Raw genomic sequence first — 22,335 nt, 5'->3', positions numbered from 1 at the left:
ATAATCCTATTATAAATGGTATTTCTTCCCTCAAGCCTCCTCCCACCCCCTCCACTACCTCTCCCCTCTCCTCTTCATCTCCCTCCGCTCCCTCCTCATGACCATCACTGTTGCCTAATTCGAACCATTCCTCACTTCTGGGGTCTGAAATATTACTGCACTGAGTTGGCCTTTTGTGACAGCAATATAGGAAATTCAGGGAATGTACCTTGTGGATGAGCCCATAAATGTGTTCTCGGGGAGTTGTGCTGGGTGAGCCTTGTCCACCATTCTTATTGGTTGAATGGAGGCCTCTGAGCCTCTCCTTCCTCTTAAGGACCACAGCAGTTTGATGCTACATCCAGAAGCATGTGGAGCTCACCAGTGGGAGAAGACCTTACTAGAAACAGGGGCTCTAGTACCAGACATTCCTTACTTATGTCCACAGAAGATAGATATTTTTAATAATTGTGTATTTTTTGGTTCATAAGAGAAATAAAGAAATGTCCTGATTAATTGCCGCATTTTTCCTAGAAGTTTTACTTCCCAGACCTGTATCTCTACTCCGTCCATCATAATGCACTTGCTATGACTTATTCGCTGGAATGACTCTCAGACCCGTCCACATACCAAATGGAAAAAAAGTGTAGAATACAGTCCTCTGATCTTCTGTTCTCTACATTGGAGGGAAACTGGATCCTTTATTCGACTAAAGTCATGCTGGGTAACAACAGGTGATGAGGTGATGTTTATCAAGCATTAGGGGATGCCATTAAACACTCTAATTGCAAAAGCAGTCTTCAGTTTACAGATGGAGAAACAGAGGCTCAGAGGGTTTAAGCAAATGCCCCAAATGTCTCAGTTCCAAAGTAGCAGATGAAAAGCCCAAGGCCAGGTGCAGCCAGCTAATATGAACCATGAGGGCGACCTTGAGAGAGAAGCTGTGAGGAGTTCTGCTGACACTGGGCTTCATGATCACGTTGCCCTGTGGTCTTGTTGATGGGGGAGACCTCTGCACCACCCCTTCCTGCACTGGAGCCCACATTCGTTTCTTCCTGCTTGCACATGGAACTCTCTGGGAGAAAGTTGCATCAGAAATCATTTCCCTAAGACACACAGAGTGTGCCCTCCACGCTAGGCCCTGGGATTCCGGCGATGAGTCATCCTTGCCCCTAACTATTTTTCACACTGTAGGTCATGACTCTTTAGGGAGTCATGAAATTAATTTAAGAGTTGTGACCATTAAAATAGTAGATCACCATGGATTACATCAGAATATATCCTAAGTGTCTTTACAGGGTGGAGATGGAAGATGTATTGTGAGTCATGCTTTTAAAAGTTTGACAGCCTTTAGTTGAGCGGGAAAGGTTCCTAGGTCTGGGTGCCAGGCTGAATTTAGTGTGGGTGAGGGTACAATCAAGGCCAGAGAGGTGTGGAAATTCATCACCGAGGCCGAATCTCTGTCTCTATCGCTGTGCAAACCAAACGCAGGGAAGGAAGGGGATCTAAAAGAGCTGCGTGTCTCCTCTGCTACAGAGGGTGAGTGAAGGGGAAGGCAGTTAGGCAAATAGGCCATCAGATGTCTCGGGAGATTGGGAGCGGCTGCTACGATGACTAAATTCATGAGCAGTGCTGCTGCCTCTGTGCCCTGAGCAGACAGCTGCTGTGCAAACAGGACTGGGCTGGTGCCTCCCCCTTTTAGGTGGTAAGTTGAGGCACTGCTTGCCTGAGTGAGTGCAAAGAGCATTTTCTGTTCACAAACACACACTTGTACATACACACACGCTCCCAACACAAGGTGCCCAGCAGGAGGATCTCACTGGGACAATGCATGGCCACTTCCCCCAAATCCAGTTATGGCTGCTTATTAGGCGGCAGCGTGCCTAATTTAAGGGGAGCAATCTTCAACTGGAAAGTTTAATTAACAGTGAAAAGAAGTGTGTGTCTAGAAAGAAGAATAATGTTTCTGATTAGCCTGACTCTTGGGTAAACTTGGACACTTCCTCCGGCACTTCTCAGTTCCGTGGAAGACATGCTGATGTGGAAATCTGAGAGACCTCTGGATCCCAGCCCTGGTTCTGCCAGAGATTTGCTGGTTGTCCTTCCCTCTCTGGGTCTCAAGGTCCTCACCTCTAAAAGAGGAGAGGTCGCTAGTAATGGTCTCGGAGGAATGATAGAGTTCAGACCTTAGGTTTGAAATCTGGGCTGCTGTTTACAAGGAGCGTAATCTTAAGTAGGTCATAGAACCTCTCTGAGCCTCAGTTTCTTCATCTGTAAAATGGAGCCTCAAAGATTAGCTACCAGGCAGTGTTGTTGTATTAAGTGAGCCAGTGTTTGTGAAGTTTTCAGCACAGTGCTGGCCCCCAGCAAATCCTCAAAACATGCTAGTCATTATAATCATCACTTTCTAGTTCCAGAATTCCATATTTCATAGAAAAATGAGGCCCAGGTTAATTTTTTTGCCCACGATGATGGCAGAAATGACGAGTAAGAGTAGTTTTATTTTTGAGTGCTTACTCTGTTGCAGGCACTATTCTAATTACTTGACAAAAGTTTTAGATCTTCCCATTGACCCCACAAGGGAAGTACTCATGTGTTTCCCACTCTGCAGATGGAAAATAAATGGAGGCAGTGGGAAGTAAGGTGGCTTCTCTAAGGCCCCACGGTCTGTAAGGAATAGAAGCTGACTTTGGAACCTGTGAGGCTGAGCTCACACTTGTAACCATTGCCTTGTGCTGCCTCTAGATTTTAACTGTATTTCTGGGACTTAGACCTAGTTCTCTGGACTCCCAATCTGGTTAGGTTGCCCCAAACACTGAAGGTGTGAACAGATGGGGAGCAAAGAAACTTTTCTCTACCCTTCTAGATAGTTCTGCCTGGTCTAAGAATTAAATTGACATGAGGCAGATTAACAGGAGAAAATCTAACTTAATTTCATACATACGGGAACCCCACATATATGAGAGGTTCAGAGACAGAAAGGTAAAATGAGGTAGATGTGCTGTCCTGAGCTAAGGAATAGGCTAGGGGCCTAGGGCTCCAGAGGGGAGGAGGGCAATTCACAGGATGATGAGAAGAGCAGACGTTCAGTAATTAAATGTTTGCCTGTCACAGGTCATAAAATGTTATTTCTGGTAATAACTCTTATTATGGGCAAGGCCCCCAATTTAAATTCTTTAACAGAGCAGGGAAAGTTCCTCTTGAGCCCACAGGGTCTCAATTGCCTTCAGCTAAAAATAAATCATGTGCCAAAGTGGCACATCTGGGGGAGGGATAAATTAGGAGTTTGGGATTAGCAGATACAAACTACTATATATAAAATAGATAAACAACAAGTCATATTGTATAGCACAGGGGATTATATTCAATATCTTCTAATAAACTATAATGGAAAAGAATATAAAAAAGAATATATATATTCTTATATATATATCCATATATATATATGAATCACTTTGCTGTATACCAGAAACTAACACAACCTTGTAAATCAACTATACTCCAATAAAAATTTTTTTAAAAAAGAATAGAAAAATTCGGGCTTCCCTGGTGGCACAGTGGTTGGGAGTCCTCCTGCCGACGCAGGGGACACGGGTTCGGGCCCCAGTCTGGGAAGATCCCGCATGCCGCGGAGCGGCTGGGCCTGTGAGCCGTGGCCGCTGAGCCTGCGCGTCTGGAACCTGTGCTCCGTGGCGGGGGTTGGGGGGTGGGGGGGCCATGAGGGGGGCACACAGCGGTGAGAGGCCCACGTACCACAAAAAAAAAAAAAAAAAAAAAGAACGGACCCAGCCGCTCCGCGGCATGTGGGATCTTCCCAGACCGGGGCACAAACCCGTGTCCCCTGCATCGGCAAGCGGACTCTCAACCACTGTGCCACCAGGGAAGCCCCTTCACTGGTGAAGTTTACCAAACAGTTTTAAAGGAGAATTAACACCAATCCTTCTCAAACTCTTTAGAAAAATAGAGGAGGAACACTACCTAACTCATTCTCTGAGGCCAGAATTTCCTTGATACCAAACTAGACAAAGGAATCACAAGAAAAAAAATGATAGACCAATATCTTTTTAAAATATTGATGCAAAAATCCTCACCAAAATACCAGCAAACCAAATCAAGCAGCAGCATATAAAAAGAAAAATATGCCATGACCAAGTGAGATTTATCCCAAGAATGCATGGGTGATGAAACGTATGAAAATAAGTCAATGCAGTACACGACGTTCATAGAATGAAAAAGCAACCACATGATCCAAGTGGCACATCCTAGGGAGGCCTGTTCTGACCCCCTTCACAGACAACATCAGCCAATCAGGGAAACCCAGTAGAGCATGGACAGTGAGCCTTTATGGAGGCTCAAGAGGCCATACCAGACATGGGCATCACCGGGAAGCTAATGGTTAGTATGGACTTCAGCTCAAGAAACGTTCATGGAAGCTGCCATTATGCCTGGGTTGTGTTAGGACCACAATAAGTATCGCATGCATGCATGAGCAAATGAATGAATGATGGCTGGAGAGTGAGTGAATGACATAGAGTCTTTGTACGGGAAGAAAAATGATTGTCCCTCTACCCTTCCAGGTTCTACCCTCCATAATAAATGACAGATCTAACAGGAGAAAAACATGTATACCATCTGTATATATGGGAGATACCCAGGAAAACTGAGTAACTCCCCGAAATAGCCCAAACCACCAGCTTAAGTACTATCTTCAGCTGAAGACAAAAGAAAGATGTAGGGTAATGGGAGGCGTGATGGGGCGTGGGGGGAGAAGGAAAGGCCAGTTCTGGGAGGAGACCAGGAAGAGCACAGTAAGCAAGGGCATGGTAGTGAGGCAGATTTAAGTTGCTGCCTTTTCCATGGATAAGAGTTTTAGAGATTTAGTCATCCTCTTCCAGATACAGAGAGGAAGACACCCTCACAAATATAAGATTTTGCCTCTTCCAAAAGAGTTAACTTCTACTCAGTTTTCAGAGTTTCTCCTGTGTCTGCTGTTTCTTAAAAAATAACCAGCCCCCAGATAATCCGTATGCCAAAGAGGCATATTTCAGGAGTGGCAAATTCTGCCCCCCTTTGTCATTTTCTGGGTGAGGTGAAAGAAATTGTAAGTGGGGTCCAGAGAAGGGAGTGATTGGTGAGGATCTCAGAAAATTTCATGATAAGGCAGATGAATGAACTGAAGTCATACATTAATTCCAGCTTAATCAGCATTTCCTGAGCACTGCCTGTGAGCCTAGGACTAGGCTGGTCTCTATAATGGAGATGAAAAATTCCATCCAACAGATACCTATTGCACACCCAGCCAGCCCCTATGCTGGGCACTGAGGAACAGTAAGGAAGAAGACAGACACTGTTTCTGACTTCCTGGAGCTCCCAGACCAGTGGAAGGTGTGATTAAGTAGAAAGGAAGCACAAAAATGAGTGGGTGTTTACTGTCCTGTTCTAGCACGTGCATATGTGTAACTCCTGAGGCAAGACAGAATGATGGCTGATTCTTCCTCCTCCTCCTTCTTTCTCTGTCTCTCTTCAGTTTCAGAGACCTCACGACTATTCCCCTCCCTTTCGATTTGGCACGGTGCCCAACGGCAGTACGGAGAGAAACATTCGGAACAACTACCCCTACATGCATCAGTACATGACCAAATTTAATCAGAAGGGAGTAGAGGACGCCTTGGTCAGCTTGAAAACAGGGTAAGGATGACGGTTTCTTTTGCTCTGCAGGCCTGCCCATCCACACACCTTACAGAAAATGACTGCACACCTTGCCTTTGTGCTTGTCTGCCCCCACTGTTGTATGTTCTCGAGAGCCGAGCTGGAAGTCAAGAAGGCCCCCAGTTGAGGGCTGCTTTTGCTAATCTGATGAGTATCACAAGCTTCCTTCTGAACTGTGTTAAGAAAAAGCAAATCCAGGACACTTTGAAATGCAGAGAACCAGAGGGGTTTCTTAAACTGATAAAGAAGTTGGTCCAACTCAATGGGATATTTTAGCCAATAGGGAGATCTAAGGAGATGGAGTTTATTTAATGTGGTGAAAACAAAGTACTGTAAGTTTTCATCTGGTTTTAGATAGGAGTTTATGGCATGTAGCTTTCTGTGAAAACTAAGAGTGTCACATTGAGGAAGGAGAAAGGAAATACGGAGAGAAAAGCTGGGAACTCAGTCTCTCTAAAGGTACAGCTAACGTTTCCGTCTACCTGTTGGCATTGCGGAGGATAGCAGACACGAAATAACTGAAGCTGTAAACAGAAGACCTATTTTATGACCTTGGACAGTTCTTCAGTCACTCTCATCCTCATACATAAAATGGGAATAATGATAGGACCTAATTCATAGGAGTTTTATGAGGACTAAGAGAGAAAATTTGCGGTAAAACATTTCGGACAGTGCCTGGCACAGAGATAGGACATAATTGCTAGTGTTGTTATTTGCTGTAAAGGTTAAATTCTATTCCATGGACTCTTCAACTTTTTGAAAAGTCAGGGAAGTGTGAAATGTGTTTTTGAAAGGGTTCCATTAAAAAATATTCTGGGGCTTCCGTGGTGGCGCAGTGGTTGAGAGTCTGCTTGCCGATGCAGGGGACACGGGTTCGTGCCCCGGTCTGGGAAGATCCCACATGCCGCTGAGCGGCTGGGCCCGTGAGCCATGGCCGCTGAGCCTGTGCGTCCGGAGCCTGTGCTCCGCAACGGGAGAGGCCACAGCAGTGAGAGGCCCGCGTACCACTAAAAAAAAAAAAAGATTCTGTTTTAAATGAAAGGATTGTTTATTAAGGAAAGTTTTGCTTATCCAGAAAATTTACTTACGTGGACCATCTCAACTGTCAGGGATCCCTGGCAAGTAAAGCGGGATGTAGTGCCTTCTCCTTGCCGATTAATGCGCAGCTTCTGCCTGTGGGCTGTTCTGCAGGCCCATTGCGAAGGCCTTGCTGCTGCTTTGTGTCTGGTGGGGCAGAGGGGGCCCCTCTAAGCCATCAAGCCCGGATCTCTGCATAATTTCCAGGAGCTTTGGCCAATGACATTTTGTCGTTTCAGTCTCTTTGGAATCTCTTTGGTATCCCAACGGGCTGGGACAGCATTTATTTAGAAGCTGAACCCATTTCTTATCTAAAACTCATTCACACACTGCTCATTCTGGCTTGGAATGACTTTTTAAAACTTTTTACTAAAAAGCATGACAAAAAATGCAGAAAAGTACAAGTATTAAGTATACTGCTGGATGACTTTGTCCAAACTGATCTGACCATCCAGTTCAATTAACAAGATGTCACCAATCCCTACAACCCCCCACCACATACACACACACACACACACACACACACACACACACACACACCCTCTTCCAGTTACTATCTTTGTAGATCATCCTCGCTTCTAAAGCAGTACATTCTTTTGCCCTGTTATTCTAACATATAATAAAATCATACCGTATGTTTTCTTTTTTGTCTTTATTTGACTCATCATTCTGTTAGTGAGATCACTGTGTGTCATTCCAGTTCTTTCATTCTCATTGCTGTGTAGAATTTCACTGTGGGGATATACCAAAATGCACACATCTTTTCTAATCTTGATGAATGTTAGGGTAGTGTCCCATGTGGGGCTATTATGAGTAAAGCTCCTAAGGGCTTTCTCCTACATGTCTTTTGTTGTACAAGTGAGTACATGTTTCTTGTTATATACCTAAGAGTGGAAATTGCTGAGCTATAGAATGTGGTATGTTCAATTTTAGTAGATACCAGAAAAGACAAATTTTTGATGACTTTGCAGCTTAGCCATGGGTATGGGTTTTTGTTTGTTTTCACTGTGGTCTTTTCATCATATATACTGTTGCTTTGGACAAACCATGAGCATAAATGTGATGACAATGGTTAGAAAAAATGCTTGAAGGCTGGCTGTTTCCCTCCTCATCCATCTGCCACCCAGAGCACAAAATGGGTTGTTTTCTTTCTTTTTCACTTTTTTTAAACAATGCAAACAAAAAGGAGTAGAGAAATAGAAACCATCCCTGGCCATAAATTATACAGTTTGTTCTTGGGAAGCCATATAATAGTTATAACATCCATCTTAGCAAACTTGGGCAGATGGTGGGTTTACCCTATATTCAATCTCCCATGAGGGGGATGCATGACACATTACTTTAAACTCAGAAACTAGAGCTAAAGGGGTGTGAGTCTTTTCTTTCTAAGAAATAACTACATGCACCCTTAGGGGTGAGGACATTCCTGCTCATTCCTGGAGATTCTGTCTCAGTGGAGTTAATATCAGGGGAAAACACTTACATGTTTAACAGGTTCCTCAGTGAATTATTTAAGTTATTTAAATTAAATTTTGAACAGATAGTACATTTACACGATTCAAAAATCAAAAAGTAGTATATAAAAAGATAAACAGTGAAGAGCCTTCCTTCCACACTGTTCCTTATTCGCCTAGTACCCTCCATAGTAACCACATTTACTACTTTCCTGTGTGTCCTTCCAGATCTTTCTCTATCAAAGCATAAATAGCTACAGAGTTAAGTTTTAAAGATTTATAGTCTTTCATCGTGTGAGTGTATCACACGGTATTTAATCAGTCTCCGACTAATGGATATTTAGATCTCATTTTTTCTTGTTACAAACAATACTGCAGTGAATATCCTTACCTATGTGTCACATCCAATGTCAAATAAATTTCTCGGACTGCTGGGTCAAAGAGTACACGTGATAGTAATTTTGACAGACATTGACAAATTTCCCTCCCAAGGAAATTCACCTTTACCATCAATGAATGAGGGTACGTATCTCCCCAAAACCTTTGCCAACACAGTGTATCATCAGTCTTCTAAAATTTTGCTAATAGGTAAAACGTGACAAAATATTTTTTAATATGCACCATCTTGTTATCAGTAGATTTTTACCAAATGTAATGAAAAGCCTTCTGCAGTTCCTTTTTTGAAAGTGTGCCTTATTTTTTTCTGTTGATTTGATGGTTTTTCTTATTAATTTATCTGTTAGAGAAATGAGCCCTTTATTTGTGATGTGATTACACATGTTTGTCCCAGTTTTTTTTTTTTTTTTTTGCGGTATGCAGGCCTCTCACTGTTGTGGCCTCTCCTGTTGCGGAGCACAGGCTCCGGACGCGCAGGCTCAGCGGCCATGGCTCACGGGCCCAGCCGCTCCGCGGCATGTGGGATCCTCCCGGACCGGGGCACGAACCCGTGTCCCCTGCATCGGCAGGCGGACTCTCAACCACTGTGCCACCAGGGAAGCCCTGTCCCAGTTTTTTTGCTGCTGTTAGTTTGTCTTTTGAGCTTGTAGATATTTTTTTCCACAGAGATCTATGTTTTTTGTGGTCACACCTATCAATCTTTTTTATGGCTTCTGGAATTTGAGTCGTAATTCAAAAATCCTTTTCACTCAGGTTACAAAATAATTTTCTCCTGCTTTCTATTTTGGTGGCATTTTTAATATTCGGAATTTTTCTTGGTGTAGAGTATGAGAGATGAATACAACTTCTCAAATGATTATGAGAACCAAAATTTAAGAACTGCCACCACTGAACTGCACCAAGATCTGACAAACTCTTTGTGTTGATCGTATCTGCTCATCATCCTGAGACTTCTGTCTTTCAAGTGTCTACTACACCACACTTAGTTGCCTTTTCCCTCTCCCATCTCATTTGCTTTTAAAATTTTTCATTATGAAATACATTACTTTAAAATATGAAATGTATTATGAAATAATTTCACAAGAGTAAATATCATGAGGGTTTAAGGAATAATAAAACAAACTTCTCATGTAATAATAATAATAAACTCCAGCTTTAAAAAATAGTTATTCCCTTCCTTCACCATGTACAGCATCTCTAGAAGTTTCTATCCCTCTGGAAGGTAGAGGGAGGTACCCTATGTGTTTCTGAATTGTTGAATTTCAGGATATTCCTACCCCCAATACCCTTAAGTCCAGTGAGGCTTGGCTTAAAAACCCCAGAGCATGTAGCTCAGCTACTGGGTCCTACCCCACCACCCACAAGTCTCAGTGATATCTGTGGCTTAGTGAATATATGTTCGTATACACCAGGGTCAGTGAAATGGGGAAGCTTCTTTATGGGTTGTAACTTCCTGGAAGAGTCTGGGACTGGGGGATTTTGCATTGTGGTTGAATGAGGGTCCCAGCTTGGTTTGAGTCTGGGCTCTATCATTAGCTAGCTGTGGCCGTAGACAAGTCATGTCACCTCTCTGAACCTCAGTTTCCCCATCTAAAAAGTGAAAGGGCTGGATTCTCCAATCTCTGAAGTAATTCTGAGATTCTTTTACTTGTGTCAACACTCGAACACTTATTTAGAACTTTCCAAAATACAAAATCCAGACAAACCACAATTATGAACAGCTGTCATTTTTGCAGAAAGGATTTAGAATAATTCTCCAAAGCTGGGTGTCTCCAAGCCTGGCCAATGGACCAACTCTACCTGAATCAAATGGTTACTTGTAAAAACGCAAATTTCTGGACCCAACACAAGACCTTCTCTTTAATGATGGAGCCTGTGAATTTGCATTTTAACAAGCATGCTGCTGTTCCAGGTGATTTTGATCCAAGCTAAAATTTGAGAACTACTATTCTAAAAGAGTTCAATAAATACATTACGCATATAAAGAGTAAGCCAGCCAATATAAACATGTAGCTTATCTTCGGGATGCAGAATCACCTAAGACCATAGGGACAGAGCAACTTGAAACTGAGTTGTTAAGTGTCACTTGAAACTAAGTTGTAAAGTATCATTGTTTGTTGAAATGTGTAATAAATGGAGATAAAGTATCCCAGAAAATATCGAGTAAATCAGTGAGAAAATAGGATTTGCACCGAATGTTTGTTGTACAAACATTGATAGGTAAGGTTTTCCAGGAACAAGTCTGTTCTGACATGTGGGGTTCTCCCTAACCAAAGGCGGACGGGCATTTCATGACCCCAGGTTTCTACACCAGCGTTTCGCAAAGCGTAGCCTGAGTCTAAATCAGTAGGGGTGCTGATAAAGATGTGCATTCTTGAGCCCCACTGAGCCAACAGAACCAGAATCGCTGGGGCAGGGGCCTGGGAATCGGCATGTGGTAACAAGCTCTTCAGGTGATTCTGATGCACACTAATCAAATTTTGGGACCATCTGCTTTAGAAGAGGGAACTGAAGCTGAAATGAGTGGAGACAGATTTAGATTTATAAATGCTCAGTCATCAGAAGCTGATGTTCTCCAAGCAGTTTTGGCAAGTAGGCAAAACTGCAAGCATAGCACTTACGCCAGATTTCAATTAAACAATCAACATTCCTACGACTCTGAAGAGGCTAATATTTGAAGACATAGTGGGATGGTTTATGTTTTTTATTTTAACTGGTTTTCATGTCCAATTATGTGTATATAAATTTACGGAAAAGTCCCAGTTTCCTTTAGAAGCTTTAATTTTCGGCATCAGGCCCCCCAGTCCCCTGTCTGATTTCATTTTCAGCCCAACAATGTTGGGAAACAGACGGGCATCTTTTGCCTTCACTTACATTGAGTAGTTTGGGAGAAGAATTGGAAAGGAGGGTTGCCTTTTGCCAGTAGGCATTTTTCTACAAGGCCCAAACTGTATAATGTGTCTGTAAAAATCAAAGGATGAGGGTGGTCACATCTATTTGCAAGTGTCAGAACTGTCTTTATAGAAGAGGTGAGCACTGAACCCCTCTGTTCTAAGACACAGCTTCTCCAAGCCTGTAGGGATGAGGAATCCCTGTTTTGAGAGGTTAATTCATTGAATATTGAGAGATGGTGTTCTGTGAGGAATGGACAGGACCAAGAAGAGGAAGGGCTCAGAATGAGTAGAGGCGTGGAGAAACACATATTTAGGTTTGGATGAGTTAAGTCGGCAGTGCCTTCGGGACAACATCGTCATATTTCATCTCTGCGTTGATTGAAACCTAACCATCTGTGAGATGCAGCTCCAGGCGCTTCACATGCATAATCTCGTTTAATCCTCAGAACACTCCTAAGAGCTGAGTACTATCACTCCTATGACCTGAGCATTATTATTCCTTTGAGCTGTGTACTATTACTCCTATGCGCTGGGTACTTTAAGCGATGAAGAACCTAAGGCTCTACAAGGTTAACTAATTACCCAACACGCTATTTAACTAAGAACTTACATTGTAGAATCATTGACTGTAGGAGTTGGGCTTGCTTCCCAACTTGGCAATGCCAGGGAGGCAGCTGGATATATGAGGTCAGAGCTCAAGGGAGAAATGGAGACCGAAGTTACATATTATATTATTGGGGAGGAAGAAATGTTCCTCTACCCTTCTAGATTCTTATGGCCGGTCTGAGAATTAAACCGACGTGAGGCATATTAACAAGAGAAAATCAAACAGAAGTTTAATAACGTGTATACATGAGAGAGACCTGAGTAACTCTCCAAAATGGCCAAACCCTCACCTTAAATACCATCTTCAGCTAAAGACAAAAGAGGATGTTGAGGGTAGTGGTTTGGGACTTCAGAGGGGAGGAAGGCAATTCATATGGAGATGGGGAGCAAATGTTTGGTAAATAAACACCTGTTGGACCAGGCAGAGACAGTGTCGTACACTCTGATCTCTAGGCCCTGCCTAGAGTTTTCCTCACCACACTTAGCCCACCGTATTCTCTGCTGGTAGCTCTAATCTGGGAACAGGCCCTCAGTCTAGTTCTTTCAGGCAGTTAGGAGGAAGGTCACAGTTTCTTCTTGAGTCTTTTGGGCCCTGATTGTTTTCAGCTTGAAGTAATCTGCATGCCATAGAGATTCTTTGCGGAGGTAAATTTTATATATATGTATATACATATTTAATATTGTATATAATATACATGTATTACATAATACATAATTATCAATTGACAATCTGGGAGTTGATAAGATCATAGCATCCTTCTTTCCATCCTCAAAGGAAACTGGTCCAGGGATGTTGAACTTGCCAAGGTAGACCAGGAAGGCATAAGGATGCTCATAGATGTTGAGTTGCCATGCAGAGCAAGTTCTTTCAAGGGTGCCATCTGAGCATGATTTATGAGCTATATTTTGTCAGTCAAGCAGAATCCCACTCAGAGGGTTCATTTCCAGATGCTGAGTTCGATAACAGGTGTAGACCTCAAGGTTCGGTGAGCTGTTCTCTTAACTGGAATAGCGTCGTCTCCAGAGGACATCAGATCTACAGTGACCTGGTTTCTGAGATCCACCCCCACACTGCAAGTAAAGCTCAGAAATAATTGCTACCACATCAGAGAGGTAGGAATTTTACCCTTAATAAAAACTCAAGGAAGCAGAGACATCTTTTTTGTACTTGAAATGATCTCTTGTGAAACTCCATTAAAACTATATGAATGGATGTTCAAGGCCACCCATAAAGTATTAAAAATAGAAAAAAATGGGGGAAAAGTTGAATAAAGTGGGATCCCAATTCTGTAAAGATGGAAGGAGAAGGAAAGAGAAAAGAAAGGAAACTGAAATGAAATACATCAAAGGTTATCAGAGATATTGCTAGATGATGAGGGTTGTGGGCTTCTTTCTACCCCTTTTATACTTAACACATTTTCTGCAACAAAAGTATTACTTATACTAATAAGAAAAAAAGTTTCTTCTGAACATAATTCTTCAGTTCTTCCTGCATTTCCTTCGGGGATTTGTACACATGTTCATAGTTTACACACACTGAATCGGTGTCCATGCAAATCTGTTTGACTTTTCTCAGTTAAATCTGTACGGTTTTATTGGACAATTATCACATTTAATGACTAGGAGATATTTCACTGAGCTAGAGGAAGATTGATTAATTTAACTTTTACTGCTATGCATTTTCATCATACCTTGTCTGGCATTGGAGGACCCTCCAAGAAATAGTTATTTCAGAAACCTTGCTGATACCATTATTGTACCAATTTGTTCACAATGTCATCCTACCTCATTTCTCAGACTTCTGTACAGTAAACAGCATTGTCTTTCTTCACTGTAAGGTTCTTTTATCTTGTGGACAACGCAAGTCCTGTAACTTCTTGTAGTGTTCTTTTTGCTTGGGTTTCTACATAATTCGGAGCTTAATTTATGATCTTCTGTTAGCAACTGCGGAGAGCTTATGGCCTGAATATCTGCTTTCAGACTTTCCCTAAGCCCTTACCAGCTATTCCATCTCAGAATTCAGTTCACTCAAATTGCTTTATCGATATGTTTAAACCTTCTTCTACTGCAGTTTGAATAACCTGCCTGAATTGTTTTGGGAACTAAGAGAGGTATTTCAAACTGATAGATACCATTTACTGGGAGCTTACCTATGTGCCAGGTACTGTTTTGAATGCTTTGCCTGCAGTATCTTATTTAAACCTCATAACAACCCTACGGGATAGTGATTTACAATCGAAGAAATAGGCACAGAGAGATTAAAATAGCTCGTCTGTGGTCACACTTGCTCCAGAGCCTATGCTTTGAGTCACAACTTAAAATACTAAATATGAACATTCCCGTAACAGTGCACAATTAGCCTATTTCTAATTACGCAGTATTATACAAAACCAAGAACTAATTTTGTTCATAATTCAAAATGTCTATTTTTCCTTTGAAAGTCTTGACACTGCTTTTAAAATGGTCAATATTTCTTCTTTTATTGAAATGGAGGGAAAAAATGAACTCACAGAGGAAAACCAACCCAAAACAGGATGTATTCCTTGTATTCGGATACACGTGGTTAGGAAATTCTCCCTGGGGAGACTGAACAAGCAGGAGCTTCCTGGCAGATTCCATCTCCTTGTCTCCTTAGGAATCACCTCTGCTTATTGATTGTCAGATGCACATGGAGACTTCAAATGTGTCATCTCATTTCATCCTGATTCAACTCTGCCAAATAGGTGTTCTCTCCATTTTGCAGAAGGTGAAACTGAGGCTCAAGGAGCAGAAGCAACTTGTTCAAAGGTTACGTGATTGGCAGAGCTGGCATTCAGACTCAGCCCATCATCTCTTTCTACTCATGACATCTAACTGTCTGCTTGTCCTGACAAGTGAAGGATTCTGGGAAGGGTTGGACGTCTTTGTTATGAGGCGTATGAGGCTAGGGGGGCGGGTGGGGAGGTAGAACCAGGGAAGTTGGCGCTCCTGCCCATCAGTGGCTCAGGTTTGGAAAACCTCAGTGGTGTGCTTCCTTTCTCTCCACTGTGAAAACTGTAAACAAGCTCCTACTGACCCAGGTGCTAAATGGTCTCGGTGTTAAAGCATCAGCCCTGTGTGTTCTCTTGCTCTAGCAGCAGGGGGAGGAGTGAGTTTTCCTGGTGCTGGGCTAGCTCAGGCCATGGGAGGCCTTAGCACAGGTTGGGAGATGCTGTCCATACCCCGTGGTGAGTGGTTGGGGCCTAGACAGCAGCCTCTGCCTTAGCAAGTCTAGCCTCATTCCATCGAGAGAAATGCAGGTGGAAGAGCAATAGGAATTCAGGTACCACGCCTCAGCTTTCCCCACTGCGGTAGTTCCCTGTGGCTGCCATAACAAATAACTACAAACTTGGGGGTTTAAAACGAGAGAAATGTATTCTCCCCCGGTTCTGGAGTCCAGAAGTCTAAAAGCGAGGTATTGGCAGGGCCACGCTCCGTCCGAAGGCTCTGGGGAGAAATTCCTGTCTCTTCCCGTTTCTGGGGCCTCTTGGCTTGTGGAAGCATCGTTCAGATCTCTGCCTCTGTCTCCATATGACCTTGTTCCTTGCGTGTCTCCTCTTTTTTCAAATATATTTATTTATTTATTTTTGGCTGCGTTGGGTCTTTGTTGCTGCACGCGGGCTTTGTCTAGTTGCGGAGAGCGGGGACTACTCTTCGTTGCAGTGTGCAGGCTTCTCATTGCGGTGGCTTCTCTTGTTGCAGAGCACGGGCTCGAGGCGCGTGGGCTTCTGCAGTTGTGGTGTGTGGGCTCAGTAGTTGTGGCTTGCAGGCTCAGTAGTTGTGGCGCACCGGCTTAGTGGCTCCACCGCATGTGGGATCTTCCCAGACCAGGGCTCAAAGCCATGTCCCCTGCATTGGCAGGCGGATTCTTAACCACTGCACCACCAGGGAAGTCCCTCCTCTTCTTACAAGGGATTCTTCTTCTAAGTCATCAGATTTAGGACCCACCTAAATCCAGGATGATTTTGTCTTGAGATCCTTCACTAATTACATCTGGAAAGACCCAATTTCCAAATAAGATTACATTCCCAGGTTCTGGTGGATGTGAATTTTGGGAGGACACTATTCAACCCAACACACTCCCTTAGGCACCAGTGTCCGACAGGTGTCCGACGTGAGCACTGCCACAGAAGGCTCACCTCCGGGGTCTGTGGGGGAGGCCTCACCCCCCAGCGCTCCACCCGAGTATGCGCTGTGGGGAGTGACCCACCCCAATGCCCAGTGCACATAAATGCAGTACGGGCTCCTGGGTATAGACCGCCACCATTGGGCAATGCGATTATTCTGCTAGCTAGTGTCCATCCCTGCTTCCTAATCTCAGTTGCTTAGTTGTCCTTGCTCTGTGCCAGACGCTCTTGTAAGCACTTTACCTATAATTCTTCATTTAATCTTCACAACCGCCCCGTGAGGGTTGGTACGTTCAGCATCTCCACTGTGTACACAGAGAAGCTATTGTTGGGAGTGGGGGAGAAATTTTACTCTACTCTTCTAGCTTTTTCCTGGCTGGTTGAAGAATTAAATTGACAGGAGATAGATTAACAGGAGAAAGTCAAACAAAACTTTAATAACATATATGCATGGGAGAGACCCAGGAGAACTGGGTTACTTACCAAAATGGCCCAAGCCTCACCTTAAATACCATCTTCAGCTAAAGACAAAAGAGGATGTTGGGGGTGGGAGTTTGAGACTTCAAAGGGGAGGAAGCTGTTCACATGGAAATGGAAGAGCAAATGCTTGGTAAATAAATGTTTGCTGCACCAGCAGAGACAGTGGGACACAGAGAGGAGTCTGACCTCCAGGCCCTGCCTGGTTTCCCCCAACACACTTAGCCTGTATTCTTTGCAGACATCTCTGGTGGTAGCTCTATTCTGGGAACAGACCCTTCATCTAAGTTATTTAGTCAGGTAAGGAGGAGGTAAAAAGAATGGCTTCCTGAGTCTTCGTTTCTTAAAAATAATCAGCCTAACTTAGTCTTCATGCCTAAGAGACACAATTTAGGATGGCACATTTGGCCCCTCTGCGCTGTCATGCAGAGGTTAAGTCCCTGGCCAGGCAAGTAAGCTTCAGAGCTGGGATTTGAACTGACTGTAGCATTTATGCCCTTAACCACTATGCTGCATTGCTTCTCATTAAAAAATATATTCTCATTGTAAAAAATGCAGATAAATAAGCATCCATTTGACCACGACCCAATCCCAAATCACCCCCACCCCCAGCAGGTAAGCATTGTTATCTGTCTGATATACGTGCCGTTTCTCCTAGACCTTTGTTAGATGCATTTGCATATATTTATATGTTCACACATAATTATAAAATTTTGTTCTGTGGGATGCTATCAAACTCTGTGCAGTAAGGCACAGTTTGGTTTTCAATTAATAATGTGGTTTTTTTTTTCAAGAGAAATTAAATTTATTTTGAGCTAAATTGTGAGATGTAGCAAAAGCAGTGCCTACCGTGAAATTTATGCCATCAACCAAATACACTGGTAAAAAAATAGATGGGTAAAGCATAATGCAAGCATCTACCTTAGAAAAAAATAGAAGAGAATATAACAACGAAGTAAGCAGAATAAAATTATAAAAACCAGAAACGAAATTAATGTAATTGTGGAGAATTGAAGGAGAAGAAAAATTTTAAGCTAGTTCTATGAGTTTTTTTTTTTTTTTTTTTTTTTTTGGCTGCGTTGGGTCTTCGTTGCTGCACATGGGCTTTCTCTAGTTACAGCGAGCGGAGGCTACTATTCGTTGCGGTGCACGGGCTTCTCACTGCGGTGGCTTCTCTTGTTGCAGAGCACGGGCTCTAGGTGCACGGACTTCAGTAGTTGTGGCGCACGGGCTTAGTTGCTCCGCGGCATGTGGGATCTTCCCGGACCAGGGCTTGAACCTGTGTCCCCTGCATTGGCAGGTGGATTACTTTTTTTTTTTTTTCACACACACTGTATTTTATTTTTACAAGAGGTAAATAGACTGATACCAAGCATTGTAAATGGATGGCCACAACAAAAGCAACAATGATTGCAATTACCAAACACGAAACACACTCATACTGTGTCATAATATTGACATTCAATCCAGTAATCTTCCACTCTAACAGCTCCTTTACTTTGCAGTGAAAATTGATTTGTATATTTTTTGCCTCTGAGTCCTTGTGGGATTTTTTTTTTTTTACTCAAACAGAAAGTCACAAAAATTATAATCATCCTCATCAGTTCTCTCAGTCGCATGTAATTAATTTTTTTTCATCTTGATCTTTTGTTAGCACTTTTATGAATTCATGCTATCAAACAGTAAGGCACAGTTTGGTTTTCAATTAATAATGTGTTTGAGGCGCCTTCCATATCTGTAGGTGTCTTTTGCCTTCATTCTCTTTGACAGCTGGAAAGAATTCCATGGTTTGCATACATCACAGTTTATTAGACTGTTTCCCTCCAGGGAGCACTTAGTAATATGGGCACGTTAAAACTCCATGATGAGTCCTCTAGGCACTTCTGCAAGTAATTCTCTAGGAATGATCTCAAGAAGTAGAATTTCTGGGTCAGAGTATTTATATCTTCTAGAAGAGGTTAATCTTATTCAACTGATTGATTGATTGATTGATTTACTTATTTTCTGAGTGACCCCATGGTGCAGAGCATCAACTTTGGATTGAGAAATACCTAGCTTCATATTCTGACTCTGATAATTACCAACTGTGTGACCTTTGGCAAATTAAATAACCTCTCTGAGACGGTTTCCCACATCTTTCAAATCCTGTCTCCCAGATTCCTTTGAGAATTAAATGAATTGACTTAGGGAAAGTAGCCGGCACTGTATCAGACACATAATAGGGTTTCATTAAATATTGATTCTTTTCCCAGTCTCTCACTTTCATATATTTTCTGGCCTTTGAGAGTCCCTGTCTTTCAGTCCTAGTGTGTGGCAAGTTTAGCAGGATCATTGTCACTACCAGGAGTGGGTTATGATGCTTAAAAGCCAGCATCCTGGATTCGAATTCCCTCTCTGCTAACATTCAGCTGTGGGACCTTAGACAAGTTAATTAACTTCTTAGATCTCGGTTTTTTTGTTTATAAGATGATGGTAAGTATGATTTCTTCACTTCGGAAACATAACGTAGGAACTTGCACTTAGAACTGTTGTAAGGATTAAATGAGATATGCAGGCAAAGAGCAGTGTCTGGCACATAGGAAACATTCAGGAAAAGTCTGAACAAAGCAAACATTCTCTGTAACATGAGCATTTTTCATAATATGCTGTGCACCATGGAATACCTGCAGTAGAGTGTTTACTCTGATCCCAACCCTTGGAGAGTATCTACTAAGAAACTCTACAAAAGATTTACGTGTCAGCTGGAATCAATACCTTTCCTATGGCAGAACATGAGTGGTAACATGAAGAAAGAATAGCATTTGCATAGTGCTTTATAATTCATCAAGCAAATTTATAGCCATTCCTTCCTTCAACCAGAGTACGACCACATGGGAGAGGTGGTTTTCCTTCTGGTCAGATGGGGAAATCAAGGTTTGGATATGTGCACAGACTTACCCAAAACCCCACAGTAGTGCTCCTCTGACCCGACATCCCACCTGAGGACATGCGCTCAGATTTGGGAAGCCCTGCAGCAGTGCCTCGAGGATGCTTTGCTTTGGCAGGTGGTAGACAGGTCTGGGAGCACTGACTCTGCGGAACACCCAGGACTGAGACCTCCAGCCTTCGGTTTTCTCTTCTGAAAAATTAAAAGATTGTATTACATGATCTATCACCAACTTGGACAAGGTTAGTTTGTTAAATTCCATGTTAAATTCAACAGTAACGAAGAGGGGATTTTCTGTATCACTTTAACCTTTTCCTGTTTTTGTGGTTGTTAGTCAGTAGGCAAACTGTATGTTTGTATTGTGTTTGCCCTTGTTTCCTTTCCTTCCTTCCCTCCCTCCCTCCCTCCCTCCCTCCTTCCCTCCTTCCTTCCCTCCCTCCCTCCTTCCTTCCCTCCTTCCTTCCCTCCCTCCTTCCCTCCCTCCTTCCTTCCCTCCTTCCTTCCCTCCTTCCTTCCCTCCTTCCTTCCCTCCCTCCTTCCCTCCCTCCTTCCTTCCCTCCCTCCCTCCTTCCCTCCCTCCCTCCTTCCCTCCTTCCTTCCCTCCTTCCCTCCTTCCCTCTTTCCTTCCCTCCCTCCTTCTTTCCTTCCTTCTTCCCTCTCTCTCTTTCTCCATCTCTCTGCCTCCCTCTCCCTCCCTCTTGTCTCTTAGTCTCTCCCTGTAAGTCCATCTCCCTCTCTTCATTCTCTCCCTCTCTGTCTTAACCTCTTTCTCCTTCTCTGTCTCTTTCCCTCACTCTCGCTTTCCTGTTCTTTCCTTTCTCTCTTTCTCTCTCACTGTCTTCCCATTTTCCTTGGAGCCTGCTTCCATCTGTATTTTTCCCTCCCTCGTTTCCTCCCTCCTTCTCTGCCTCTCTGTGTCTCAGTCTTACGATACTGCACAGAATTTTCTCAGTTAAAAAGTAAATATTCACCATCCATCTTTTTTACCCAATTCACAGTGAATATTACTGGAAGAATTAATCAACACAAATTAAACTGACAACAACAAAAAGCACACAGAGTGAAATTTGTTATTGACTACAAAGCCATAGATGACTTGAATCTTCTTGGCCACTTTTGCCTCTCTGAACAGTTTTGACCCAGAAGAATTGGACTTGGTGGCAACCATACCCACAAAAGAAAACTCAAAATGGCAGAAGTTATAAATTTAGTAAAATTTATTATGGTCCAAATTCTGATCAATGAATCAAATCCTTATAAAATTCCAACACAAAAGAATTGATCCCAGTGAAAGTAGTTTCCAAAAAAATTGGAAACAATTCAACTATGCTATGCGAGACATTGATCTGGGAATTAAATTAATGTAACAGACTTTGCTCTGAAAAATGCTTCCTTAGTGAAAGTGCATCAGTGTTGGTATAATTCTGACTTTGAAGTTTGTATTCACAAACTCAGAGTCATAATGTGATTCTAGGCCATTTTCCTGAAGCCTATTTTAGACCATCCCGTGCTGATGTCAGGTACAATCTCTGTATTGAGTGTCTCCTGCCCAAGCAGGCACATTCAAAGGTATCCTCAGGGGTACCACTTCTTGGCCCATGAATGCCCTTCACCCACTAATAGCCCTGTGTCTGGGTGCTTGACGATGACCTGCACCATCGCTTCTCTGCGCAATGACATCATCACTGCCCCAGCAAAGTCCTGAATTTGCACCAGGGTGTGCAATTTCCAAAACACCTTCACTCCCGTTTCCATCCATCCAATATCCAGCCCTGTGAATGAGCTATTCCCCCATCCTACAGATGAGAAAACCAAAGCTCGAAGAGGTCCCATGACTGGGTCTCATTCATAGAGCTGGCAAAGGTGGACCTGAACCCCGTCCACTGTTCCACAGTTGCCCAAACGTGCTGACTGGCCTGAATTACTGGCTGACGTGCTCCTCCTCCTAGCGAGGCTTTGATGTGCCCTAAAAAAATACATTCAGTTCTCATCAAAGAGATTCGTTTTTTTAATTTATTTATTTATTTATTTATTTGGTTTTGGCAGCGCTGGCACAGGCTTTCTCTAGTTGCGGTGAGCGGGGGCTACTCTTCGTTGCAGTGCATGGACTTCTCGCTGCGGTGGCTTCTCTTGTTATGGAGCATGGGCTCTAGGCATGCGGACTTCAGTAGTTGTGGCTCACGGGCTCTAGAACGCAGGCTCAGTAGTTGTGACTCACGGGATTATTTGCTCCGTGGCATGTAGGATCTTCCCAGACCAAGGCTTGAACCTGTGTCCCCTGCAATGGCAGGCAGATTCTTAACCACTGTGCCACCAGGGAAGTCCCCAAAGAGATTCTTAATTCTCAGTAATGCTTTAGACTAGACCTCCAAAACATACACACATAACACACACACACACACACACACACACACTCTGGTTTCATTAATTCATCAGAACAATGTCTAGTTAAAGACTTCTTGAATGTTAATGAATGAATAATTAATTTTAACTATATAATTAGCCTTTAAATGTGCTGAGACCCCCAGAGAGCATCTGAAAACATGCATGAGGAGATGATGAGCTAAAGCCGGAAACTTTTGATTAGGAAATGTCAAGCCACTTGACAATACAAGTCCCTTTCCCCAAAGGGGCCATGCCTTGACTGGGGGCCATGGTGTCCCCTCTTGTAG

The 22,335-nt window shown here is 43.0% G+C and overlaps 1 protein-coding gene across 1 annotated transcript in view; it reads left to right on the top strand.

Moving 5' to 3' along the window:
• The window catches only part of GRIN2A (glutamate ionotropic receptor NMDA type subunit 2A), a 374,217-nt gene that overhangs the window by 297,476 nt on the left and 54,406 nt on the right, over positions 1–22,335 (top strand). Inside the window, exon 9 of the mRNA XM_049699105.1 lies at positions 5,507–5,667. Within this exon, the coding sequence (XP_049555062.1) occupies positions 5,507–5,667 (161 nt within the window). The remainder of the gene's footprint in view (positions 1–5,506; positions 5,668–22,335) is intronic.

Source organism: Orcinus orca, chromosome 16 (assembly GCF_937001465.1).
Source record: "Orcinus orca chromosome 16, mOrcOrc1.1, whole genome shotgun sequence".
NCBI classification, from domain to species: domain Eukaryota; kingdom Metazoa; phylum Chordata; class Mammalia; order Artiodactyla; family Delphinidae; genus Orcinus; species Orcinus orca.
This window is presented reverse-complemented; position numbering and strand designations above follow the sequence as displayed.